We start from the raw sequence: 27,891 nt of genomic DNA on the forward strand, positions 1-27,891 counted from the left end.
GGCTGCATCGTGTGGTATTTAAGAACATAAATTAGGGGCCAAACTCTCTGGGTTTGACTTCAGATCCCAAGTCACTCAGCAGCAGCAGGGCCTTATGCAAATTATTATTAGTATTATTTATTTATTTATTTATTTTTTTGAGATCGAGTCTCGCTTTGTCGCCCAGGCTGGAGTGCAGTGGCGCAATCTCGGCTCGCTGCAAGCTCCACCTTCCAGGTTCACACCATTCTCCTGCCTCAGCCTCCCGAGTAGCTGGGACTACAAGCACCCACCACCACGCCCAGCCAATGTTTTGTATTTTTAGTAGAGACGAGGTTTCACTGTGTTAGCCAGGATGGTCTCAATCTCCAGACTTCGTGATCCGCCCGCCTCGTCTCCCAAAGTGCTGGGATTACAGGCGTGAGCCACCGCACCCAACCTATGCAAATTATTTACCATCTTTGTGCCTCAGTGACCTCTGCTATAAAGTATTGTATATATTATGGTATTATAGCCTATACTATGACTGTAAACATAAGCATTGAGATTTTTGTGAAAATTAAATGACTTAATGTATATGAAGCACTGCATAATGAAAGTTGTGTAATTGATAGCTCTTATTACTGGAAACATCAATTTTCTGTTTTGCTATTATTTAGAATTACATATGAGGAAAGGGCAATTTTCCAGGACATAAGCCCTCTAATGATCCTAACTTGGCCTAAGGAAGACCCAAGAAAACTGAGTGATGATATAGGAAGACTCCCGTTTTAATGTCATGGAGCTGCCTATTTTATGTTTCATTAATGGATCACCTTTATAGACATACACGTGCCATCTGTTGACCTACAAAGCTAATGCAGGGGAATTTTGACCTTTGTTAGATCTTTTAAACTGTGAGATCACTCCCTTTTCATACTTCTTTGTGGTCTGGGGGAAAAAGCAGTGCAGCAGAAGCCAGTACTTGTTTTAGTAATGTTGGCCCTTTTGTGATTCCTGGTAAGGAAATAATTGCCAAGTAGCATACATTAAGCATCTTTTATGAATTTGGCTTTTTAATGTGATTTAATTAGTAAGAGGGAATATAACTTAGTGAAGTCATATTGCCTGGATTTGAATCCTCACTCTGCTACTTAATAATCTTGGGCAAACAACCTCTCTGTTTCAGTTTTCCATCTGTACAATAGTTATAATGATAGTACCGAAGTCATTGATTGATGTGAGATTCTTCTAAATATGTTAATGTATATACACACACATACATATACACACATACACACAGAGAAGTGCCTGGTTTGTGCTAAATGCTGTATAAACATTTGCTGTTATCATCATTGGTAATGATTTCTGGGAAATTAACTACATGGGCAAGTCAGGCCAAATGAATGTACCACTCAGAAATACATTATTTTGTATAAATAAGCTAAATACACATTCTTTGTATTAAAGAGAAACCTCATTGTGTGTGTCTTGCTGTATCCTTCTATGTGGTATTATATTAGTAATTTTAATAATCCCCAGGAGAGGGAGTACTTAAGATGACACACAGGAAATTACCACATGGGAAACAAACACATTACTTGTATTCTTGGATGTTTTCAGATATAAGCTGATTTTCCTTATACATGTCTTCCCTGCAGGCAGAGGAAAAAAAGCAAAAATCTTCTATCCATCATGTTTGTGGAATCCTGCACCTCCCCGATTCTAAGCAGCAGAGTCAGTGAGGTGCAGGATTCCACAAACATGACGCTTAAAAGCTGTTCGAAGGCAGCATGTACCTAAGTAGGGACTGGTAGGGATCCTAGACTTTTAAAAGAGAAAAGCTAGCGAAGGGGCAGTAACCATCCTTAGAAGACTGTTTTTGTTTTTGAAATATGAAAAGATTGGCTTTTATTACTATATCCCAGTTTGTATGCTATTGAGAGAGTGGATTGCAATAGTGTTTTTAAAGAGTGATAAATTAATACTTATAAACTCTGCCTCCTTTAAAAATAATCCATTTTCTAAAATAATTGTATATGTTTTTTATAGGCTTCAGAGAACTTTATCTATTCCTGTGCTGGATGCTGTGTAGCCACCTATGTTTTAGGCATCTGTGATCGACACAATGACAATATAATGCTTCGAAGCACGGGACACATGTTTCACATTGACTTTGGAAAGTTTTTGGGACATGCACAGATGTTTGGCAGCTTCAAAAGGTATAATGTTATTATTGCTGTTGCCAAAGAAATGAGGCACTTCTCATTTCACAAATTAATGTTTGTCTCAAGCTTTGCCTTTTGCTTTCTGCGTTTTGCCTTGTGGCTCCATCTGAACGTAACTGGGGATGAAAAAGGCCCAAAGATGTGACCTTACCTGGTAGACAAGAATGTGTGTAAGTGTGTATAAACTTTGTTGTTGTTGTTTTTTCTTTTTCGTTGTTGTTGTTGTTTTGTTTTTTGGTTTTTTTTGAGAAAGAGTCTTGCTCTGTTGCCCAGGCTGGAGTGCAATGGCGCGATCTCGGCTCACTGCAAGCTCCGCCTCCCGGGCTCATGCCATTCTCCTGCCTGCAGGAGTAGCTGGGACTACAGGCGCCCGCCACCATGCCCAGCTAATTTTTTTGTATTTTTAGTAGAGATGGGGTTTCACTGTGTTAGCCTGGATGGTCTCGATCTCCTGACCTTGTGATCCACCCACCTCAGCCTCCCAAAGTGCTGGAATTACAGGCCTGAGCCACCATGCCCAGCTAAACTTTGTTGAAATGAATTAAAGTACATATATATTTTTTTATCTAGTTAGCAGTAACTCTTAGGAAGAAATGGTTTCGTGGGTATATAACAGCAGTAAGTAGTTTTCTATGTTTGTAACTACTGTTTGATCTCTCTTTGGGTATGTGGATTTATAAATATCACCTTATTTTCATATATAAGGAAATTTCGTACATAAGTTCTCTCTAAATAATGAGATTATTATGTGATAGCTTTCTTGAAAATGTTATTTTAAAGAATTATGGAAATTCAAAAGTGTGTGGTATTAAGTTTCGTAGTTAGAAGGGGCTGTACCTCAGATAGCTTAGTTTAATAATCATGTAATAGCACTATTGGAGTATCTTCTGTAAATAATATTTTATATGTACTTTCATTTTAAATAGGGATCGGGCTCCTTTTGTGCTGACCTCTGATATGGCATATGTCATTAATGGGGGTGAAAAGCCCACCATTCGTTTTCAGTTGTTTGTGGACCTCTGCTGTCAGGCCTACAACTTGATAAGAAAGCAGACAAACCTTTTTCTTAACCTCCTTTCACTGGTAACTATTCTTTATAAGCACTTAATTAGTTTTATATTAATGCATCTATGTTTCAATACCTAAAAAAGATTATTTTGTGATTTTGGAATAAAATTTGCTGTAGTCACAAATGTCAGATACATTATTGCTCAAATATTTTAAACTTACTGCCATGTGAAATAAGCCAGACACAAGAGGACCTACTGTCTGACTCTGTTTGTATAAAATACAAAAAATAAGTCAGTAGAGTGGCTCCCCTTGGGATGGAAAGTATTAGTAACTGGACCCCAAGACAGGCATCTGAGATGCTAATGAATGCTTTGTGTTTTAATATGGGTATGAATTGTGAACATTAACTCAGCTGTACAATGAAGATTTCTGTACTTTCCTCGGTATATATTATAGTTAAGTAAAAAGTAAAAAACACAAACCCACTATGATTATTGTGACTAAATTGATACGGTAATAAACAGAAGGCTACAATTATCTTAAGTGAAATAACTCAGAAAGTTAAATATTGCGTGTTCTCACTTATAAGTGGAAGTTAAATGATATGTATACATGGACATAAAGAGTAGAATAATAGACACTTGGAGACTTGGGAGGGTAGGAAGGGGGATGGCGGATGGGAGATGAGAAGAAGTGGGTACAGTGTATACTATTCAAGTGATGCATTAAAAGCCCAGACTTTACCACTATGTGATACATATATGTACCAAAATTGTACTTGTACGCCCTAAATCTATAAAAGTAAAAACAGCAGCCTAGGCCAGGCGTGGTGGCTCATGCCTGTAATCCCAGCACTTTGGGAAGCTAAGGCAGGCAGATTGCTTGAGGTCAGGAGTTCGAGACCAGCCTAGCCAACATGGCGAAACCCCATCTCTATCAAAAATACAAAAAAAAAAAGTTTGCCGGGCGTGGTGGTGCATACCTGTGATCCAGCTACTCAGGAGGCTGAGGCATGAGAATTGCTTAAACCTGGGAGGCAGAGGATGCAGTGAGCCAAGATCGCATCACTGCACTCTAGTCTGAGCGACAGAGTGAGACCCTGCTCCCTTCCTCCCCACTTCCCCAAAGAAAGAGCCTAGACAAAAGGAGATCTGGATCTCACAGGTTTAATCCTATAAACTGGGTTTGTGACCACCAACAAATTGCTTGACTTCCTTGGCATCCATTTCCTTATTTGTAAGATAATCACCTAGGTCCCCAATACACTAATGAATCCCTCAAGACTGATGGTTTTTGTTTGCTTTAGTTCTGATTACTTGAGCAGCCCACAGGAAGGAGTGAGGAACAAATTTTTAAAAAAATTTAACTCACAGAACTTTTTGTTTTCTTCTACAGATGATTCCTTCAGGGTTACCAGAACTTACAAGTATTCAGGATTTGAAATATGTTAGAGATGCACTTCAACCCCAAACTACAGATGCGGAAGCTACAATTTTCTTTACTAGGTAAAGCATATTTAAGTATATTGCAGAAGGAACATAAAATTTTGCTTTGATTTGTTTTACCTTAGTTTAAACAAATGCTATTTATCAAAATTCTGATTTATAGGAACAAATTCTGATTCACAGTAATTGCACATAGTAGGCTGTCAAAAGTTTATTTGCTAATAAATGCAAAGGATTTGCAATAATATTTTTAAAAATATACTTATTTTTCTCAAAATATCTCAAAGTTTATTTAATATGTAATTTCAGTGATAAAAACATTTTCTACAGTGCCATGTACCATCTTTTTTAATTTTTTATTTTGAGACTGAGCCTTGCTGTTTCATCCAGGCTAGAGTGCAGTGGCGTAGTCTCAGTTCACTGCAACCTCTGCTTCCTGGGTTCAAGCGATTCTCCTGCCTTAGCCTCCTGAATACCTGGGACTACAGGCACATGCACCACTAAGCCCAGCTAATTAAAGTCTCTTTCTAAAATGTTATCTGTACTAATCTATTTTTCAGGATTTTGTCTTAACAATTTCCATGGAGACCTTTGGTGTTTTTAATCCAGCAAACCCTGGTCACTACTCCAAGTAAACTATTATATGGCATAGTACTTGAAACACATATACCAATGACTGGTACTTGAATTTGTTAGTGCTTTAAAAACAGATCTTGCGGCCAGGCGCAGTGGCTCACGCCTATAATCCCAGCACTTTGGGAGGTCGAAGCAGGCTGATCACCTGAGGTCGGGAGTTCAGGACCATCCTGACCAACATGGAGAAACCTAGTCTGTACTAAAAATACAAAATTAGCTGGGCATATGGTGCATACCTGTAATCCCAGCTACTCAGGAGACTGAGGCAGGAGAATCGCTTGAACCTGGGAGATGGAGGTTGTGGTGAGCCGAGATTGCGCCATTGCACTCTAGCCTGGGCAACAAAAGCGAAACTCTGTCTCAAAAAAAACCAAAAAAAAACAAAAACAGATCTTCTTGACAAATATGTTCTAAAGGTCTGGTGATCAAGCTGGTTACTGACTACTGCTGCTACATCATCACAATACCTTAGCAGGGAGGGGTACCTGAGCTCATGTTCTTTTCTCTCCTTTTTCTCTTGCCTTCTTCCTCTCAGTGGAGAAGAGGTATAAAACACTGACTGGACTTCCCTAGTCTCAAGAGTCTGGGTTGAAATGAATTAAAGGAAGTTGACTTTTGTATAGCCTTCCAAACTAATCCTGAAAATTTAGGTATTGATTGGTTTTCTTTTGCTTTGTTTTTTAAAAGAGATTCATTGGCTCCCCTGGGCAAAACTACAAAGCAGGCATGTATTCGCCTGCCTGCTCAGACTTCCATAACAAAATACTATAGACTGGTGGCTTAAACAACAGATATTTATTTTCTCACAGTTCTGGAGTCTAGGAGGTCCAAAATCAAGGTGCCAGCTGATTACATTACTGTTGAGGGCTCCCTTGCCAGATTGCAGATGGCCACCTTCACAATGTGTCCTCACATGGTAGGGAGAGCTAGCTCTCTCATCTTTTCTTAGAAGGACACTCCTATTGGATTAGGGCTCTACTGTTTATGACCTCATTTAACCTTAATTACTTCCATAAAGGCCCTATCTCTAAATATAGTTGCAGTGTTGGTTGGGGCTTCAACATATGAATTTGAGGGAACACAAACATTCAGTCCATAGTGGGGTAAAAGCCTGTGTTTGAGATTCTCTCACTTCTCTTTTTGAATATCCTTCTTTCTAGCTTCCTTAACCTTGTTTCTGAGACTTGTTTCCTTTGCTTGCCTAAAATGTTCTTTCCAGACCTACTTTCCAAACTCTCCATCCTGTCAAAACTTCTTTTTCCAACTGAATGAAAATATGATTACCTGAAGGAGTCTGACATGGAATTCTACAATTCTACTGTTCGATAGGAGAGGATTTTTAAAATTTGGATTACTTTGTGGGTTTTTTTTTTTTTTTGGAGACAATCTCATTCCGTCACCCAGTCTGGAGTACAGTGGCGCAATCTCAGCCCACTGCAACCTCTTGCCTCTTGGGTTCAAGCAATTCTCCTGCCTCAGCCTCTCGAGTAGCTGGGATTATAGGCGCATACCACCACACCTGGCTAATTTTTCTATTTTTAGTAGAGACAGGGTTTTGCCATGTTGACCAGGCTGGTCTCGAACTCCTGGCCTCAAGTGATCCGCTCCCCTTGGCCTCCCAAAGTGCTGGGATTATAGGCGTGAGCCACCGTGCCCGACCCTTGGATTACTTTCTTTCCCACCTATTTGTCATCTTTCTCCTTTATTAAAAGGGAATAAATTAATAAAGTCATCTTTTTAGCATTATACCAATCGTCATCTATCAATAATAGCTCTTTAATTAGTCTTGGGGATCCTACAGGGTTCAAGAAAACCAAGCATGAATTCTTTCTTGGGCTAAATTATTTTGTTGGGGTGAGATGTATTTTAACAAATCTTTGGCCTATAGAACAAAGGGAATCCTTGGCAAAGTGACAATCTGCTTAATATTTTTAAAGGAATGAAAGTGGTTTTTGTCATTTATTATGTTGAAAGAATTTACTATGTGTTCTCATTTACTGTTAACAAATTTTCTGATTACTTTGTAGGCTTATTGAATCAAGTTTGGGAAGCATTGCCACAAAGTTTAACTTCTTCATTCATAACCTTGCTCAGCTTCGTTTTTCTGGTCTTCCTTCTAATGATGAGCCCATCCTTTCATTTTCACCTAAAACATACTCCTTTAGACAAGATGGTCGAATCAAGGAAGTCTCTGTTTTCACATATCATAAGAAATACAACCCAGATAAACATTATGTAAGTTTGATTTCAATATTTATAAACAATCATACATGTATTATTGTTGTCCTTTCTACTTCCTTTGCTGACTCTGTTAAAGTTCCAAGCATTTGTTCTATTCATGCTTGTTTCTTCCATGAATGGTCCATAAATAAGTAAATGTACTTGAAGCATCCCTAACTTTTTTGTATTTAATTCTTGCTATATTTACTTCAAACAATAAGGAATGAGTTGATAGTCTGTCTTTTAGAGACAAGGCTATAAGAATGGTGCAATTCTGCTTTTTCTCATTCTTCAATTTTTAAATTTTTATTTATTTGGTTTTTTTGTTCATTCTTCAGTTTTTTTTACATTTCAAAGGTAAAGTGTGCTTGTTGTACAAATTCAATCAATACAGAATTATATAAAGTAAAAAGTCAAAGTTCCTATTCCAGTCTCTGATACAAAACACACACACACGTTGTCTTTGAACAGAAACAGGAACTTCAGCGTGCTTTTTCCCCTTCGAGACTATAAGCGTTATCTTTTTTGTTGTTACTTTTCACCCTTGTGCTAACTTTTTTGTTAGATAATACTTTCCAGAACTGCCAGTTTTTAAATTTTTGGCAAATTGATAATCTTTAAAAGCTGTTTTACTACTGTTTTAATTTTCATCTATTCTGTTAATAAATTTTAGTATCTTTTTGTATGTTTATTAAGTTATCTTAACACCATTTTATTGCATAGTCCATTCTTTCCCCAATATATACTACTACCTTTAAGTTTATGTAGTATATGTATCTCCAAATTTGTTTCTGGCCTTCTATAGATAGATCCTACTTGGCACCAGTATTATATTCTTTAAAGTATTGTAACTTTATAAAAGTCCGGGTGCAATGGCTCACGCCTATAATCCTAGCACTTTAGGAGCCTGAGGCAGGTGGATACCTTAGGTCAGGAGTTCGAGAGCAGCCTGGCCAACATGGTGAAACCCCATCTCTACTAAAAATATGAAAATTAGCTGGATGTGGTGGCATGTGCCTGTAGTCCCAGCTACTTGGGAGGCTGAGGCAGGAGAATCGCTTGAACCCGCGAGGCGGAGGTTGCAGTGAGCCAATATTGTGCCATTGTACTCCAGCCTGGGTAACAGAGCAAGACGCTCTATCAAAAAAAAAAAAGTTTAAATAGCCAGCAAAATAAGTTTTCCTTCACCACCGCTCCCCCCCACACCCCCCCGTAAACCTTTTGCCTTTTTTTTTTTAACTATTTATTTATTTATATTTTATTTTATTTTGAGACAGAATCTCACTCTGTTGCCCAGGCTGGAGTGCAATGGCACGATCTCGGCTCCTGAAACCCGTGCCTCCCAGGTTCAAGCAATTCTCATGCCTCAGCTCCTGAGTAGCTAGCTGGGACTACAGGCATGCGCCAGCATGCCCAGCTAATTTTTGTATTTTTAGTAGAGATGGGGTTTCACCATGTTGCCCAGGCACATGGCCAGGTGAATTCCTGGCCCTAAGTGATCCACTCATTTCAGCCTCCCAAAGTTCTGAGATTACAGGCGTGAGCCACCATGCCTGGACTATTTAATTTATTTATTTATTATTTATTTATTTATTTTTGCAACGGAGTCTCACTCTGTCGCCCAGGCTTGAGTGCAGAGGTGCGATCTCGGCTGACTGCAAGCTCTGCCTCCCAGGTTCACGCTATTCTCCTGCCTTAGCCTCCCAAGTAGCTAGGACTACAGGCGCCCATCACCACGCCTTGACTAACTTTTTTTTTTTTTTTTTTAGTAGAGACGGGGTTTCACCGTGTTAGCCAGGATGGTCTCGATCTCCTGACCTCATGATGCACCCGCCTCGGTCTCCCAGAGTGCTGGGATTACAGGCATGAACCACTGCGCCTGGCCACCTGGACTATTTTTATTTTTACTTTTTGAGAAACGGTCTCGATCCGTTACCCTTGCTGGAGTGCAGTGATGCAATCTTGGCTCATTTGGCTGGCTTGGCTCACTGTAGCCTTGACACCTGGACTGAGTTGATCCTCCCACGTTAGCTATCCAAGTAGCTGGGGCTACAGGCATGTGCCACCACAGCTGGCTAATTTTTATATTTTTTATAGAAATAGAACCTTACTATGTTGCACAGGCTGGTCTCTAACTGCAGGGCTGAAGTGATCCTCTCACCTTGGCCCCTCAAAGTGCTAGGATTATAGGCATGAGCAACCGTGCCCAGCTTACACTTTTAAGTTCTAGTTTATATATCTTAGGATAGTTATGATCACTCTTAAAATGTAGTTAGATGTGCTATAAATACAATGACTTGTATTTGGTTTTTCCTATTGTTGACATATATATTACCAAGATAAAAGTACTTGAACTACATATAACAATTAAGCTATAAATTTCTTTTCTGTCAGGAAAGGAGGTTTTATTGCTTCTTGGTCTTTTAGCTAAGATCAATATAGGAAAGAAGTTTTTTTTTGTTTTTTTTTTGACACAGAGTCTCGCTCTGTTGCTCAGGCTAGAGTACAGTGGTGCCATCTCGGTTCACTGCAACCTCTGCCTCCTAGGTTCAAGCGATTTGCCTGCCTCAGCCTCCCAAGTAACTGGGATTACAGGCACGCACCACCATGCCCAGCTAATTTTTGTATTTTTAGTAGAGACATGCGTGCTTTTACTGTGTTGGCCAGGCTGGTCTCAAACTCCTGACCTCAGCTGATCCACCCACCTTGGCCTCCCAAAGTGCTGGGATTACAGGCATGAGCCACCGTGCCCGGCCTAGAAAGGAGGTTTTAAATACAAATTTTATGTGTTTATGGTGTGATTTCTTTTCAGATTTATGTAGTCCGAATTTTGAGGGAAGGGCAGATTGAACCATCATTTGTCTTCCGAACATTTGACGAATTTCAGGAACTTCACAATAAACTCAGTATTATTTTTCCACTTTGGAAGTTACCAGGGTATGTATCCATCCTTGTACATTAATCCTTTTTGTAGGAAACAACTTGTTATCAAATGTAGGTGGAAAGCTTTGTGTTAACACTTAGTAAGATATTATTGGCCATGTGTGGCTTATTTTCCTTTATATCACAAGGACTTAATACAAAAGTAGACATAAACAAGGAACTGTAAGTTTTTGTTGAATGAATAAATGATCAGGATGTTAAAATATGAGATTTTCTAGACTTCTAACTTTTGTTGAGCTTTAACTTTGCTGTCTCTACCATAGTAAGCAACACAAGATAGTAATTTGGTATCTTGGTTTTGAAAAAAGTCATATGTGGCCACGCATAGTGGCTCACACACTTATAATCCCAGCACTTTAGGAGGCAGAGGTGGGGAGATAGCTTGAGTCCAGGAGTTCGAGACTGGCCTCGGCACCATGGCGAAACCCTATCTCTATAAAAAATACAAAAATTAGCTGGGCTGGTGGCACATATCTGAAGTCCCAGCTACTCGGGAGGCTGAAGTGAAAGGATTGATAGATACTAGGATGTTGAGGTTGCAGTGAGCCAAGATCACATCACTGCACTACAGCCTGGGCGACACAGTGAGACCCTGTCTCAAAAAAAAAAAAAAAAAAGTCATATGCTAAATCAGTGCAGAAATAATCTATCATGGGCCATACTGAGCTCCTCTGATAAAAAAACTGAAGCATGGCCATGTGCAGTGGCTCAAGCCTGTAATCCCAGCATTTTGGGAGGCCGAGGTGGGCAGATCACGAGGTCAGGAGATCAAGACCATTCTGGCTAACACGATGAAACACCATCTCTCCTAAAAAATACAAAAAATTAGCCGGGCGTGGTGGCAAGCGCCTGTAATGCCAGCTACTCAGGAGGCTGAGGCAGGAGAATGATGTGACCCAGGAGGTGGAGCTTGCAGTGAGCTGAGATCTCGCCACTGCACTCCAGCCTGGGCAACAGAGTGAGACTCCGTCTCAAAAACGATAAATAACTGAAGCAAACACCATCAAGACTGTCAATCAAAATCTTAGTTTTGTATCAGATACCCTGAGTCTTCAGTTTTAATGTAGTTCAATGACCAGTAGATTTCCTGTGTCGAGTTGTTCATGTTTTCTTCAGACTAGATTTCAAAAGTAAGGAGGAAGTGAAGTGGGTATTAGAGTTTGTTTCCATGTACAGTTTCATTTTTCCACTGCTACCAAAATAAGTGGAATTAAGATTATCCTTTCAGCACCTTACTTAGGCCTTACGTTATTATTTGTGGATTTTACTGGTATATATAATAGTTATGGCTGATTGAGTAGTGATTTTTTTTTTTTTTAGGGATCAGATCTGGATAAAATATTTGAGTGATTAAACTTGAGAAGAAATAGTAGAAAATAAGTATTAGGTAGGTGCAAAAGCAATTGCGTTTTTTGCCATTACTTTTAATGTCAAAAACCACAGTTACTTTTGCACCAAGCTAATAATAAATATAGGAAATCAACATATACCTTTTCAACCAATGCTCATCAAAGGATAATGGGTAACTAAATGATGTCATCTCCAATACTTTGAAGAGAAATCACAAAAAATTACTTATTTTATTTTATTTTGAGATGGAGATTTGCTCTGTCACCCAGGCTGGAGTGTAAGCAATCTCGGCTCACTGCAACTTCCACTTCCCAGGTTCAAGTGATTCTTCTGCCTCAGCCTCCCGAGTAGCTGGGATTATTGGCATCTGATTATAGGCATCAGCACGCTAATTTTTGTATTTTTAGTAGAGACAGGGTTTCATCATGTTGGCCAACCTGGTTTCACACTCCTGATCTTAAGTGATCCACCTGCCTTGGCCTCCCAAAGGCCATGAGCTACCATGCCTGGCCACAAAATATTACTGTATAATGGATTAAGACTACTTTGTCTTTAAGTATATATTAAAAAAGTGTATTTCTAAAGAAATATTGTACTTATTCAAATCCCACTTGTTTTTGTTTTTCTTTTGTAGCTTTCCTAATAAGATGGTTCTAGGAAGAACACACATAAAAGATGTAGCAGCCAAAAGGAAAATTGAGTTAAACAGTTACTTACAGAGTTTGATGAATGCTTCAACGGATGTAGCAGAGGTAACCTTACTAAATGAGAAGTAATAACATCTTATACCTTTTGTGTTACATAATATTTAAACTAATGAATTGTTTTCTCTTTATTCTTAGTGTGATCTTGTTTGTACTTTCTTCCACCCTTTACTTCGTGATGAGAAAGCTGAAGGAATAGCTAGGTCTACAGGTGAGATCATTTTTTTTCTCTTTATTGGTAACTCATGATCTGCAAGTCTGTAACTGCTCAATGAATGTGGTAGAATGACAGCAGGCTTACTAGCTGTAGTCTGAGAATGGGAGGAGAGTATTCTTTCTAAGCCAGTCTATATCTGAATAAATATAACTTTCCTAATAGATGTGATTACTAAAGAAGTATAAATCAATGACCTACCAGGTTGTTTACTCCTTTTTCCCCTCCCTTCTGTCTGCCCCACATGTGACAGTCTTGAAAATACAGCAAAATCCTTTTACTGCAGCTTGAACCACTACAACAGATAAATAAAGATGAAAATATTTGTATTTTCAGATGCAGGTTCCTTCAGTCCTACTGCAGGCCAAATAGGAGGAGCTGTGAAATTATCCATCTCTTACCGAAATGGTACTCTTTTCATCATGGTGATGCACATCAAAGATCTTGTGAGTGATTACAAAGAATGATGGTTATAGAGGAAACCCTTACCTTGGTAGGAAGCATTACTATTAAGGGACTGCTTTTCTTTTTAGGTTACTGAAGATGGAGCTGACCCAAATCCGTATGTCAAAACATACCTACTTCCAGATAACCACAAAACATCCAAACGTAAAACCAAAATTTCACGAAAAACGAGGAATCCGACATTCAATGAAATGGTAAGTTAAAATCATTTCTAGAAGTTACCTTGGTTTATTGAGTTTTGTTTTTTTTTTCATTTTTAAGTTTTGAGGTACGTGAGCAGGATATGCAGGTTTGTTACATAGTTAAATGTACCATCGTGGTTTGCACACCTGTCAACCCATCACCTAGGTACTAAGCCCAGCATGCATTAGCTATTTTTCCTAATGCTTTCCTTCCCCCCATCCCATCCTCCAGCAGGCCCCAGTGTGTGTTGTTCCCCTCTCTGTGTCCATTGTTTTGAGATTTTAAATTTTAAAACATTTTAAGGCCAGGCGCAGTGGCTCCTGCCTGTAATTCTAGCAGTTTGGGAGGCCGAGGTGGGTGCATCACTTGAGCTCAGGAGTTTGAGACCAGCCTGGGCAACATGATGAAATTCCATCTCTACAAAATTATGGTCACTCTTTGGCTAATACTGTCACATGTTTTCACTTGAAATGTTCCAAGAAACCTAACAAACTTTAATTTGTGATTTACTGTTTCTTTTTTCCTTTGTTGTAGCTTGTATACAGTGGATATAGCAAAGAAACCCTAAGACAGCGAGAACTTCAACTAAGTGTACTCAGTGCAGAATCTCTGCGGGAAAATTTTTTCTTAGGTGGAGTAACCCTGCCTTTGAAAGATTTCAACTTGAGCAAAGAGACGGTTAAATGGTATCAGCTGACTGCAGCAACATACTTGTAAACTAGTGAATGTCTGAGCTTTGGAAGCAAGAACAGTTATAAACGTGCATGCATACATGCACACACACAGACACACACACACTTGTTAATTTTGTATAGTACTTTTATACTTGGACAGAACTTATAAAGTTAAATATACTTGCTGCATTTCAACACATCTGTTGGACCAACAGTCACATAACTAACCTTTTTGAATTTTTGGAAGCCATTGCTGTTTTAAAGTCATTATACAGAATGCTACAAACCCTAAACTTAATATATACTAATCCCTGAAAAAGACTTTGAGACAGTACTATGTCATTTCAGCCACCTATTTTGCATTGTTTTCTATAAGGAGACAGAGCATATGTGTTTTCCTGTTATGCACCTTTTATAGCCTTTACCACTGTGTAATGTTCACAAACACCAAAGTAAAGGAAAAATGCAGGATGTTACCATAAAATCCAGCTGCTATACATGGAGCTGAAAAACAAAGCACAAATAATAGATAGCTATGTTAAGAACTACTAAGTAGTTTATAGAAGTAGGGAAAAACATAATACTGCTTTTTATTCATGTCTTTAAAGCCTTTTTCAGAATAAGTGCCAATCACTGATGTTGTAAATAATGGTGCCTTAACTTTATATGCTTCCCTGGCACTTCATTTCTGATTTTTTTCCTGGTTTGATAAATAATTAGTACATAGGTTTCACTCACTTTCCGCTTACTAAAGACAAGAAATTATATACATGTACTAATGTTTTTCCCACAAAATATCCTTTACTTCTGATGTATGAATTAGTTATTTAAATGGTTACGCCATTTATGTTTTTGTAGCCGAATACCTGAATAAGACTCACCAATGTGATTGTACAATAAATTCCATCATTCCATTAAAATCCTACATTTATTCCCAGGAGTGGTAATTTCACCTCCCCACATCTATACTCCACTCCCTCAGTAAATAAGTGAAAATTGTTAACCCATGTGCCCATTCCTGAGTAGGGCAGACTCTTCACAAGAGGCCCATGACAAGAATTCTAGGGTCCAGATTTAACTTTAATATAGACCTTTGTTTATGTAGACCAGTTTGTCTTGTAAACTGTCTTAACTTACATGTGTAAACATTTTACATTCACGTGAAAAGTTATTTTCCTTTATATAATAGGATTCAGAATCATAAGGGACAGGATTGAAATTATTCTACAGTAACCAGTAAGAATAAGATTCAGCTGGGCACGGTGGCTCATGCCTGTAATCCCAACATTTTGGGAGGCCAAGGTGGGCGGATCACCTGAGGTCAGGAGTTTGAGACCAGCCTGGCCAACGTGGCGAAACCCCGTCTCCACACAAAACTTAGCCAGGCGTGGGTGGTGGCGGGCAACTGTAATCCCAGGTACTCGGAGGGCTGAGGCAGGAGAATAGCTTGAACTCAGGAGGCGGAGGTTGCGGTGAGCCGAGATCACACCACTGAGCCGAGATCACACCACTGCACTTCAGCCTGGGTGACAAGAGCGAAACTCCGTCTTAAAAAAAAAGAAAAAAGAGTAAGATTTATTTTTATTAGTCACTAATTTCAGACACAATTTTGTTAATTTGGATATATACATATATATAATAATAACTCTCATGGTTAGAGTAGAAATTCAGATACTTTAAAAATGGTAATAGAAATTGTACCAGTCAGGTTGCTGTGAGAAAACTGACAAAATATGCAATAAAGAATACCAAGAGAAAAAGGACAATCGCCAATTCAGTTGCCCAGAACAGAATTTTTATGAACTGCACAAATGTTTAATGTAAATGGTGATACCTACAGGGAAGAAATAGAAAAGTTGATAATATATCAGTGGGACAGGGTGGGGGAAAAACTTGAAATTTTTGGTGCCTAACACTAATGGTCCATATGTAGTTAAACCCATGAGTATGGTATATGAATGTCTTTTTTTATGTTAAAATGTGTTGTCTATTTAATAAGTTAATTAATATGCAGATCAAAGCACCACCATTTGCTTTTTCACAGATCATTAACATTTCCTCAAAGTGTGTAACTACCTTTGCAAATGCAAATGTGCTAGTAATTTTCACTTAAGCTTTTGAGACCTAATTCCATTCCACCAGTTATCACTTAGCCACTGTAATTTAAAAACAAACAAAAACTGTCTTGGTAGAGGTCATCGTTAATTAGACTCAACATGTACTGCCTTTTTGCAGTCTATTGTGACAGTGTCTTTTAGCACAAACAATAGAGCTAAAAAATGTCCTGTCACTTCTATTATAAGAAATCTGGATTCATATCTAAAAGTATATATTATAATACTGTACAGTTAAGAGTTCAGAATAAGTGGTAATGTTTTCTCTTAATTTAACTCATTTTGTGCCTTCTTTACTCATTCAAACACATATACATTTTACATACAGTTTATTTCTTTATGAAATGCTAATCTTCAGCCCATACCAAAAAATAAAAAAAGAGGGGAGCCTCTGTGCACTACTACTATCAATCAATTTTAAATTAGTTCGATTTTTAAGCATTTTTTAAAAGCTGACATTAAAGTAAATCTGAAAAACAAAAGTTTAACAAACTGGCCAAGACACTAATTTTTACGTATAATCACAAAATTTTATACTCACCTTTATTGACTAAAAATAATTATGCTACATGTTGTCCTGCATCAGAAGAATTATTTCTTCTTGCCAGTGTTTTGGGATTTGAAGATAATGGTTCACTCAAAGAACCTATTATTTTCTCTACTGAGGAACCCAATGTAGAACTTGCACTGATATTTTTATTACTGTCTTTATATGAATCTATAGGTATCTAAATGTTAAGGCATGTATGATCTTTGATTTCTTTTTTCAAATTAAAGTTGTATAAAAGTTTCAATATCTTGCCTTAAATTAGTTGTCTATTTCTAGAATTCAAATATTGTGGCATTTAAAAAAGAAAACATTCACTTTTGAAACTTAGACTTCAGATCAAAAAGGACTGAACCCCCACTATTATAATCCATAAATTTATTTCCATGTTGTTTGAGTAGCAGTGCATATATGAATGAATATGGTAATTAGTCTCATCTGTAAGAACCAAATACTTTACTTATATTAAGGTAGTGAATAAAGATGTATAATATTTTTATTAATACCCTGAATATATTCAGTGGATTGAATGTGACTTCATAACTGTACTACGATTGTATTAAAATATTTCTGGAATAAAAGAACTCTGCTATCATTTCTTTCCTTGTTGACAGTATATACTAACATTTTTGGTTCCAGACTTTGCTATGAGCTCAATCTTGATGTTCTTTCCATCTCACCCAGGAGTTTATTAGGTTTAATAATCCTCAATTTCAGAACTAACCTGTCAGTTGCCCCTAAAAATGTTCAAATAGAGATTCTGACTTCTGTTACTTTTTTTTTTTTTTTTCTTGAGACAGAGTCTCACTCTTGCTCCCATGCCTGGAGTGCAGTGGCAACATCTCAGCTCACTGCACGCTCCATCTCTTGAGTCAAAGCAATTCTCCTGCCTCAGCCTCCTGAGTAGCTGGAACTACAGACATGCACAATGAAGCCCGGGTAATTTTTGTATTTTTAGTAGAGATAGGGTTTTGCCATATTTTCCAGGCTAATCTCGAATTCCTGACCTCAAGTGATCCGCCCACCTCGGCCTCCCAAAGTGCTGGGCTTACAGGTGGGAGCCACCGCACCCTGCCTGAGTGTTACTCTTTGAAGGTCTGGATTGCGACCACGTTTATACAGTCCCATCACTGTTTCTCAGAAGGGAAATGCTTCTGTGAGTATAGTCCCTGGCCTTTGGTACTTTACTTAAGATACTAAGTAGTCCTGCAGCAGCAGTACCTTCATCCTGTAATGATAAGTGTGAAGCTGTGGTTCTCTGACCCTAAGATGACAAGTGAAAGGGCCCAGAGACCAATGAAGAGCAATAACTCAATTACAGCCAGCTTTGGGGGTGACAGTTTCTGTCAGAAAAAAAGGATCTTTATTTCATCCTTACTCTTTTGAAAAACTTCATTATGCAAATCTTTAATCATTTACAAAATTAGATAACAGCCTAATGAACTCCACGAGTGAATCCATCACACAGCTTCAACAGTTACTACCTTCGGGCTAACCTTGTTCCATCTGTATTAACTAAGATGTTCCTAGGTATGGGTATCTTTGAATTTATCCTATTTAAGATTCTTAAAACTGTGGATCAGGGCTGGGCACAGTGGCTCACCCCTATAATCGCAGCACTTTGGGAGGCCAAGGCGGGCGGATCACGAGGCCAGGAGTTCCAGACCAACCTGGCCAATATGGTGAAACCCCCATCTCTACTAAAAAATTAAAAAATAACAGGCACCTGCCTGTAATCCCAGCTACTCAGAAAACTGAGGATGGAGAATTATTTGAACCTGGGAAGCAGAGGTGGCAGTGAGCCGAGATCATGCCACTGCATTCCAGCCTGGGCGACAGAATGAGACTCCGTCTCCAACAACAACAACAACAAAAAGCCACGCGCGTTGATTCACACCTGTAATCCCAGCACTTTGGGAGGCTGAGGGCAGGCAGATCGCGAAGTCAGGAGTTCAAGACCAGATTGGCCAACATACTGAACCCCATCTCTACTAAAAATACGAAAATCAGCTGGGTGTGGTGGCACGCACCTGTAGTCCCAGCTACTTGGGGGGCTGAGGCAGGAGAATCGCTTGAACCCGGGAGGCAGAGGTTGCAGTAAGCTGAGACTGTGCCATTGCACTCCAGCCTGAGCAACAAAGCGAGACTCTGTCTCAAAAAAAAAAAAAAAAAAAACTGGATCAGTAGCTTTCTTCACTTCTGAATACTTGCTAGCCATTATCGTTTCAAACGTTTTGTCTGCCACCTTTTGGAACGCTGATTAAATGCATGATGTATAATAGACATTTCCACTCTTATTCCATGTCTTCTCTTCTTGTCTCTCTTTTTTTTTTTTTTGTCCCTGCATTCTCAATTTTTTCTGACTTATTTTTTATTTTTGAGACATTTTATTTATTTATTTATAATTATTATAAAAAAATAAATAATTTTATTATTTTCTCGCTCTGATGCCCAGGCTGGAGTGAAGTGGCACGATCTCCACTCACTGCAACCTCCGCCTCCTGGGTTCAAGCAATTTATCTGCCTCGGCCTCCCGAGTAGCTGGGATTACAGACATGCACCACCACGCCTGGCTAATTTTTGTATTTTTAGTAGAGGCAGGGTTTCACCATGTTGGCCAGGCTGGTCTCGAACTCCTGACCTTGTGATCCACCCACCTCGGCCTCCCAAAGTGCTGGGATTACAGGCATGAGCCACTATGACCGGCCCTGACTTATTTTTTAATTCACTACTTCCAACTGTTTAACCTATCCGTTAGGTTTTAAATTTTGGTTGTTGTATTTTTCTTTTTCTTTTTTTGAGACGGGGTCTCAATCTGTTGCCCAGGTTAGAGTGCAGTGGCACAATCATGGGTCACTGCAGCCTCAGCCTCCCTGGGTTCAAATGATCCTCTCACTTCAGCCTCTGAAACAGCTGGGACTACAGGCACATGCCACCATGTCTGGCTAATTTTTGTATTTTTTGTAGAAATGGGGTTTCACCATGTTGCCCAGGCTGGTCTCAAACTCTCAAATACCTGGGCTCAAGCAATCTGCCCACCTTGGCTTCCCAAATTGTTGGTATTACAGGTGTGAGCCATCATGCCCAGCCAATTCTTGTATTTTTTCATTTCAATAATCACTATTTGGTTCTTTTTATTTGTTTGAATCACGATCCAGGAAAGACACACAACACTGTCAAGACCACTCAAAGAAAAAAAGTTGTGGGTTTCTTCAACCATTTAAAAAAAGAAAAGATTTCTCCAATAAATGGTGCTGGGACAACTGGATAACCACATGCAAAAGCATGAGTAGGACTCTTACACCATATATAAAAATTAACTCAAATGGATCAAAGACCTAAACATAAGAGCTAAAACTGGTTGGGCACAGTGGCTCACACCTGCAATCCCAGTACTTTGGGAGGTCAAGGTGGGAGGATCCCTTGAGCCCAAGAGTTCGAGGCTGCAGTGAGCCAGATAGCATCAATGTACTCCAGCATGGGGGACGGAGCGAGACCTTGTCTCTGGGGGGAAAAAAAAGCCAAAACTATAAAACTCTTAGAAGAAAACAAAAACCTGGGTGTACATACATCTTTATTACCTTTATCTGATGATTCTTAGATGTGACACTAAAAGCATGAGCCACAAAAGAAAGAAATTAATTGGGACTTCATCAAAATTAACTTTTGTGCATCAAAGGAAACTTTTTTTTTTTTTTTTTTGAGACGGAGTCTCCCTCTGTCGCCCAGGCTGGAGTGCAGTGGCCGGACCTCAGCTCACTGCAAGCTCCGCCTCCCGGGTTTACGCCATTCTCCTGCCTCAGCCTCCCGAGTACCTGGGACTACAGGCACCCGCCACCTCACCTGGCTAGTTTTTTGTATTTTTTAGTAGAGACGGGGTTTCACCGGGTTAGCCAGGATGGTCTCGATCTCCTGACCTTGTGATCTGCCCGTCTCGGCCTCCCAAAGTGCTGGGATTACAGGCTTGAGCCACCGCGCCCGGCCATCAAAGGAAACTATTAAGGAAATCAAAGACAACCCGTAGAATGGGAAAAAATATTTCCCAATAGTGTATCTAATAAAAGGAATCAGATATATACAAAGAAATCTTACAACTTAACAACAAAAAGACAGTTCAATTTAAAAATGGGCAAAGGGCCAGGCATGGTGGTTCACCCCTGTAATCCCAGCACTTTGGGAGGCTGAGGCGGGTGGATCACCTGAGGTCAGGAGTTCAAGACCAGTCTGGCCAACATGGCGAAACCCTGACTCTACTAAAAAAACCACACACAAAAATTAGCCAGGTGTGGTGGCACGCTCCTGTGATCCCAGCTATTGAGGAGGCTGAAGCACGAGGATTGCTTGAATCCAGAAGGCAGAGGTTGCAGTGAGCCAAGATCATGCCACTGCACTCCACCCTGGATGACTGACAGAGCAAGAAAAAATTAAAATGGGCAAAGGGCCAGGCGTGGTGGCTCATGCCTGTAATGCCAGCACTTTGGGAGGCCAAGGTGGGCGGATCACCTGAGGTCAGGAGTTCAAGACCAGCCTGACCAACATGGAGAAACCCCATCTCTACTAAAAATACAAAATTAGCTGGGCATGGTGGCACATGCCTGTAATCCCAGCTACTCTGGAGGTTGAGGCAGAAGAATCGCTTGATCGTCTCAAAATAAAAGTCCATACAATGGACTTTTATTCGGTCATAAAAAGGAAAAAAGTACTGATACATGCTACAACATGAATGAACCCTGAAAGCATGCTTAGGAAGCTGGGCAGTGGCTCCCGCCTATAATCCCGGCACTTTGGAAGGTTGAGGCTGGAGGGTTGCATCAGCCCAGGAGTTCAAGGCCAGCCTGAGCAAAATAGTGAGAACCCTGTTCCTTTAAAAAAAAAAAAAAAGTTCGGGCGCGGTGGCTCACACCTGTAATCCCAGCACTTTGGGAGGCCGAGGCGGGTGGATCACCTGAGGTCAGGAATTTGAGACCACCCTGGCAAAAATGACGAACCTCCGTCTCTAGACATTTCATAAAAATAGAATCATAAGGCCCGGCGCGGTGGGTCACGCCCAGGCTGGAGTGCAGTGGCGCCATCTCAGCTCACCGCAACCTCCACCCTCCTGGGTTCAAGCAATTATCTGCCTCAGCCTCCCAAGTAGCTGGGATTACAGGCATGGGCCACCACGCCTGACTAATTTTTGTATTTTTAGTAGAGACGGGGTTTCACTAGGTTGGCCAAGCTGTTCTCAAATTCCAGGGATGACAGAGGGAAATCACAGAAAAATGGAGACACCTAGGTTTGTATTAAGTTTGAGCAAACAGGATCGTGTTTAACTGAAACAAAGGGGCAAGGTTTGGGAACTGGAGTCATATTAAATTTGAGATACCTATTCCATATCTGAACTAAAAACGCAATATTGGCTACTGATAAACTTTGCTAGGAAAAAAATATTACCCAAATAGGTACCCAATTTGACTAAAATTCCTAATGGTTTGGGAAAAGTTATTAATCAAATAGTGATAGATTATGGCTTTTCTTTTGGGGGGGGGTGTTTTTTCCTTGGAGAATTGACCCCTTTGTTTTTATAAAGGGTTCTCTCTTTATCCCTGATAAGTTTACTTTTTTTTTTTTTTCCTTTTTCAGACGGAGTCGCGCTCTGTCGCCCAGGCTGGAGTGCAGTGGCCAGATCTCAGCTCACAGCAAGCTCCGCCTCCCGGGTTCACGCGAGTAGCTGCAACTACAGGCGCCAGCCACCACGCCCGGCTAATTTTTTGTATTTTTAGTAGAGACTGGGTTTCACCGTGTTAGCCAGGATAGTCTAGATCTCTTGATCTCGGGATCCGCTCGCTTCCGCCTCCCAAAGTGCTGGGATTACAGGCGTGAGCCACCGCGCGCGGCTATCCCTGATAACTTTATTTCAAATAGTGACGGGTTAAAAGAGTGGATGCTTCAGTATCTAGTTTCCCAATGTCTCGCCAGTTACTTTAAACTTGTCGACAGTTTGATTTCACTGACCTCCCTCCTTCCTAGAGCTATGCTTATAAAAAAAATTTAAACATTCAAAAATTTTTAAAAGCTGCTTCATTTGCCCATTCTTTCAACGCATGGTTGTGTATCGGCACTGAGTCAGTCTTTTTCTTTCCTTTTTTTTTTTAGACAGTGTTGCTCTGTTGCCCAGGTTGGCGCGCCGTGGTGCTATCTCGGCTCACCGAAATCTCCTTCCCGGCTCCAGCGATTCTCCAGCCTCAGCCTCCTTCGTAGCTGGAACGAACCAAAGGCACCAGCCAGCACGCCCAGCTAATTTTTTGTATTTATCGAGACGGGGTTTTGCCATGTTGCCCAGGCTAGGTCTGTCTTAAAAGAGCTTCTTCCGGCCAGGCGCGGTGGCTCACGCCTGTAATCCCAGCACTTTGGAAGGCGGGGCAGGCGGATCACCTGAGGTCGGGAGTTCAAGGCCAGCCTGACCAACATGGAAAAACCCATCTCTACTAAACATAAAAAATTAGCTGGGCGTGGTGGCGCATGCCTGTAATCCCAGCTACTCAGGAGGCTGAGACAGGAGAATCGCTTGAACCCGGGAGGCGGAGGTTATGGCGAGCCGAGATCGCGCCATTGCACTCCATCCTGGGAGTCAAGAGCGAAACTCCGTCTCAAAAAAAAAAAAAAAAAAAGCTATTTCCTTGACGGTTCCTTTTTCCCAGGAAATTCAAATGCCTCATTTTATCCCTCATCCTCTTGGCCTTTGCAATCTTGCTCCCAAGGCTCTTCCCTGCCCACCAACTGTCTCACTTGGGAACACGGCTCCGTAAGCCTCTGCCTAACCCTTCTCCCCGGAAAGTCCAGCGCCCCAAAGCCCTGCGCAGGGGAATTCGAGTGCGGAGGGCGGCAGGCATCCGCAGGGACCTGGTTCAACTCCTTAGACCGTTTCTTCACCGTCAGTGCCTCTCCCGTGACAGGTAAGAGTAGGATTTAGAAATGAGAAATGGAAGCGCCGGCTGGGCGGTAGCCGCAGCCATGGCTTCCCGTGTGGTCCTCATCACATGCTATTGTATCTGTTATTTTATTAGGCGCAGGGCCGACTCTGAGGTATCTAGTTCCAGGGCAAAGCCAGGCACTGGTGAATGAGCAAACACCTGTGTATGGCTGATTCTTCTAGCCCTACCTGCTCCATGCCCACCCCCAGCGCAGCATTAGAATCTTTATGATCTCGGAGTCCGAAGTAGGGAATTTCAACGCAAGCTGCCGTCAGCCTCAAATTCCCGCTCTGGCTACAAGCCTGATCAAAGACCGATGCATGCCGGGATGAGGCCCGGCCGATTGACGAATCGCTTGCGACGCTGAAATGCATTTCGGGAGATGTAGTCACACAGAAGGCGGTGACTCCGCAGCGTAGCTCCGCCTCCTGCGTGCGAGGAAGCGTGGACGTGTGAGGTCACTTCCTGCGTGTTAGGTGGCTTCCTGCGGCGTTTCCGCCCTCGCTCTCCTTTCGCTGTCTGACCGCCGCCATCATGGGTCGCATGCATGCTCCCGGGTGAGCTCGGGGCATCGAACCGGATTGCTGGGCGGGTGTGGGAGGAAGAGAGGGAGTGTGGGCAGCGGGCCGAGGGGATGATGTTCTGGGCTGCTCAGGTACGAGCCGCCACCTCACTTACAGACTGCTTCTCTCCCCAGGAAGGGTCTGTCCCAGTCGGCTTTGCCCTATCGACGCAGCGTCCCCACTGTAAGTAGCGCGCTGGGACCGGGGAGAATCCGGGGAGAGGGGTGGCATTTGTCTCGGGTGAAGCGACGCCGGGGTGAGGAACCTGGCGTGTATGAGGAGCGCGGTTTTGCGGGTGGAGAGGGCGCAGTGCTTAGGCGCCATTCCTGGATTCTCATCCTAAGGCTGCTTTCTATTCTATAACAGTGGTTGAAGTTGACATCTGACGACGTGAAGGAGCAGATTTACAAACTGGCCAAGAAGGGCCTGACTCCTTCACAAATCGGTGAGTGTTTGTGTAGCCTCTTTCGCCTGTCCTCGTGTGACTTGTAGGATCTAGTAGGTGGTAAAGTTATTTTAAAAATCGCAAAAACTATGGTCTCGGCACCGTACTACAGGCATCATTGTAAGCACTTTACATGTACTGATCTCGTTTAATTCTGACCACAATACTTTGAAATAAATCTTCGTGGCTTTCCCCCCAGTTTACAGTTGAGGATCCAGAGGCACAGTGCAGCTGGATACTAACCAGCCCCAAATCACACAGCTCTCAAGTGGAGGAGTTGGAATTGGCTAAGCAGAGTGCCTGATACAGTTCTTCACAGTTAGGTGTGGTTTGAACCTCAGTTGCGTGTGACTTCGTGCAAGTGGTTTCATTCAGCAAATGTTTGCCTTCTGTGTGCTGAACATGGTTCTGGGGCCTGAGAATATACTAGCCTCCTACTCCCCCGCCCAAAAAAGCCAGCCGCAGTGTGCCTATATTCCCAGATACAGGAGCAAAGATGGGAGGATCACTTGAGCCCAGAAGTCCTAGGCTGCAGTGAGCTATGATGAAGCCACTGCACTCCTGGGTGACAGAGAGGCGCCACCTCTTTTTTTTTTTTTTTTTTTGAGACAGAGTCTTGCTCTTGTCTCCCAGCCTGGAGTGCAGTGGCGCGATCTCAGCTCATTGCAACCTCCACCTCCTGGATTCAAGCGATTCTCCTGCCTCAGCCTCCCGAATAGGTGGGATTACAGGTACCCGCCACCAGGCCTGGCGAATTTGTGTGTTTTTGTTTGAGACAGATTCTCACTCTGTCGCCCAGGCTGGAGTGCAGTGGCACGATCTCAGCTCACTGCAACCTCTGCCTCCTGGGTTCATGCAAGCAGTTCTCCTGCCTCTGCCTCCAGAGTAGCTGGGACTACAGGCAGCACCACCAAGAGACGGGGTTTCACCATGTTGGCCAGGCTGGTCTCAGACACCTGACTTCAGGTGATCCACCGCCTCGGCCTCCCAAAATGCTGGGATTACAGGCGTAAGCCACAGCACCTGATGATCCCACCTCTTAAAAGGGGGAAGGGGGATGCAAAATATCCGTACTCCTGGAGCTTGTAGTCTAATTGGAGGTATGACACACCAAAAGAAAATGTGTCATAGATTGTAAGTAATCAGAACTCATTAGAGGTTTAAAAGAAATAACGTGTAAAGTTTTTAGAAGAATAACCAGAGTTCTCAGTAAATGTTAGCTGTGGAATCTCAGTTCCTTTGGTCATCTTTATTCCAGCAAACTCACTGTGATGATAGTTTTCCAGCATTCTCAGTTTCCACCAGAAAGGTTTTCCTTAGTCTTGGGTAAACCTTCCTTGGATGTCTGAGTGAGCTTTATGTGCATTCCCATGTTGGTTTCTGTGATGTACAAAAGATATACCTCCAGCTTACAGATAGGAAACTATACCCTGATTTCTGAGCCTCGACATCATCCAGTTAGTGTTTCGTGTTGAAAGTTAAAACATGATTCCCTTTTCAGGTGTGATCCTGAGAGATTCACATGGTGTTGCACAAGTACGTTTTGTGACAGGCAATAAAATCTTAAGAATTCTTAAGTCTAAGGGACTTGCTCCTGATCTTCCTGAAGATCTCTACCATTTAATTAAGAAAGCAGTTGCTGTTCGAAAGCATCTTGAGAGGAACAGAAAGGTAAGCTAATAAACAAAATCTGGTGCTAAATAGGACTGCTTGTACATGCATCTGGTTTGAATTATCCAAGGTGGCTTAGTACACAAACTAGTGTAGTGTTGCTTTGAAGTTCAAATTCTACCCAAAGAGATTTTCATTAGAGAAAGTGCATAGTAGCTCTACATTGTCTTATTAATGTTTAATAATGTTCGGTCATTTTGGGTGGTTTTCTTGAATTGCACCAAATTATATTTTTAGGATAAGGATGCTAAATTCCGTCTGATTCTGATAGAGAGCCGGATTCACCGTTTGGCTCGATATTATAAGACCAAGCGAGTCCTCCCTCCCAATTGGAAATAGTAAGTGTCAACTCTTTTGTTGTTGTTATTGTTGTTATCAAGCATAGGAGTCAGCCAATAGTAAAAGTCCTAGTAGTGAATATGTTCGGCCTTGGGGGCTATTTGGTTAACTGCTCTTTGAGCTCTGGCCTGGTAGTGGGAAAGCAGCCACAGGCAGCACGTAATCGAATGGGTGTAGCTGCTTGTTTTTAGTAGGTAAATTTTCCTTTCATACCTCTACTCCCAGGAGTGTGAATTAATTTTCGCATGAATTGCTCACTGTGATGATTGATCGCCAGACATTTGCAGTTTCCACCAGAAAGGTTTTTCCTTTTGTTAGCCAGTTCTTCCTTGGGTGTCTGAGTGAGCATCTTCATTCATTGTGCTTCAGCGCAATGAGTTGGTTCAGGTATTCAGTAGTTTGGTGCACTTTATATAGTTTGGATTTATTAACTGTTTGAGAATAGCACCATTAGTGGGGAGATTATCTGTTAATGAATATGGAGGGACCGGTATTAATCCTGATTTTCTTTCTTTCCCCTTTTTTCTTTTTCAGTGAATCATCTACAGCCTCTGCCCTGGTCGCATAAATTTGTCTGTGTACTCAAGCAATAAAATGATTGTTTAACTAAAAGCATGTTTTATATTTATTTTCCTAGAAGAAAAATGTATATATATCAGTGGTTCATATGTGTTGATCTTGTTTGATGGGGAAGTGTTTTAGGTGATTGATGTTAGGATTCCAGGGAGCAGTAATATAGTGTACATCCATCACATCCCTTCGTTGGCCCCTTAAACCAGTTGAGCAGCTTATAACCTCATAGGTGGTTGCCTTAAATATGGAGAACTGGAAGACACTAGGAAAAAATGCCTTTGTGTTTGTTTTGGTGTCATGGCAAAAATGTTTCTAAGTTTTTTTTGATACATTTAATGTTAAAGACAGATCCCTGGCAGATGTTAACCACTGGTAGCATCAGAAATAGTAATATGGGCAAAAGTAATTGCGGTTTTTGCCATTACTTTGATGCAAAAACCACAATTACTTTTGCACTAACCTAATACATAACAGTGTCACTGGAGGGAGGGGAATCTGATATGGAGAGACATTGGATCTTGCAGTGAGGGTTAAAGATGAAGAAGGAATCTAGGGGACAGTAAACAGGCACAGTTTGTCTGGAGCGTTGGGGGTTTAGGAAGAATATTTGAAATGGGCTTGGGTTCCTGGCCTTTGAAAATATTTGGGTGGGTTA

At 41.2% G+C, this 27,891-nt stretch overlaps 2 protein-coding genes and 1 non-coding gene across 6 annotated transcripts in view; all 3 read left to right on the top strand.

The window, feature by feature from the left end:
* The window catches only part of PIK3C2A (phosphatidylinositol-4-phosphate 3-kinase catalytic subunit type 2 alpha), a 118,065-nt gene extending 100,792 nt beyond the window's left edge, over positions 1 to 17,273 (top strand). For all 4 annotated transcript variants that reach the window (XM_033207885.1, XM_033207888.1, XM_033207889.1 and 1 more), the window contains 10 exons: positions 2,011 to 2,180; positions 3,113 to 3,269; positions 4,593 to 4,702; positions 7,306 to 7,513; positions 10,311 to 10,435; positions 12,426 to 12,543; positions 12,634 to 12,706; positions 13,046 to 13,155; positions 13,243 to 13,368; positions 13,892 to 17,273. In XM_033207885.1, the coding sequence (XP_033063776.1) occupies positions 2,011 to 2,180; positions 3,113 to 3,269; positions 4,593 to 4,702; positions 7,306 to 7,513; positions 10,311 to 10,435; positions 12,426 to 12,543; positions 12,634 to 12,706; positions 13,046 to 13,155; positions 13,243 to 13,368; positions 13,892 to 14,074 (1,380 nt within the window). In that variant the 3' untranslated portion in view covers positions 14,075 to 17,273. The remainder of the gene's footprint in view (positions 1 to 2,010; positions 2,181 to 3,112; positions 3,270 to 4,592; positions 4,703 to 7,305; positions 7,514 to 10,310; positions 10,436 to 12,425; positions 12,544 to 12,633; positions 12,707 to 13,045; positions 13,156 to 13,242; positions 13,369 to 13,891) is intronic.
* Positions 17,274 to 24,039: 6,766 nt separating this feature from the next.
* Positions 24,040 to 27,275, top strand: RPS13 (ribosomal protein S13). Its single transcript, XM_033207890.1, has 6 exons — positions 24,040 to 24,202; positions 24,343 to 24,391; positions 24,575 to 24,653; positions 26,155 to 26,324; positions 26,562 to 26,662; positions 27,198 to 27,275. Exons 1-6 carry the CDS (start codon positions 24,180 to 24,182, stop codon positions 27,229 to 27,231), a joined length of 456 nt encoding a protein of 151 aa, XP_033063781.1. The 5' UTR covers positions 24,040 to 24,179; the 3' UTR covers positions 27,232 to 27,275.
* On the top strand, positions 25,917 to 26,006 carry LOC117081933. Its single transcript, XR_004436384.1, has one exon. It is a non-coding gene; the product is annotated as a small nucleolar RNA SNORD14 (small nucleolar RNA).
* Positions 27,276 to 27,891: the final 616 nt, after the last annotated feature.

Source organism: Trachypithecus francoisi, unplaced genomic scaffold (genome assembly GCF_009764315.1).
Source record: "Trachypithecus francoisi isolate TF-2019V2 unplaced genomic scaffold, Tfra_2.0 Lachesis_group8, whole genome shotgun sequence".
Lineage (NCBI taxonomy): Eukaryota > Metazoa > Chordata > Mammalia > Primates > Cercopithecidae > Trachypithecus > Trachypithecus francoisi.

Excerpts from the sequence above, each read along its gene's own strand:
- RPS13 (XM_033207890.1), top strand. The coding sequence starts at position 24,180 with ATGGGTCGCATGCATGCTCCCGG. Across the intron at positions 24,392-24,574 it reads ATCGACGCAGCGTCCCCACT|TGGTTGAAGTTGACATCTGA; the intron begins GTAAGTAGCGCG and ends ATTCTATAACAG. Across the intron at positions 26,325-26,561 it reads ATCTTGAGAGGAACAGAAAG|GATAAGGATGCTAAATTCCG; the intron begins GTAAGCTAATAA and ends TTATATTTTTAG.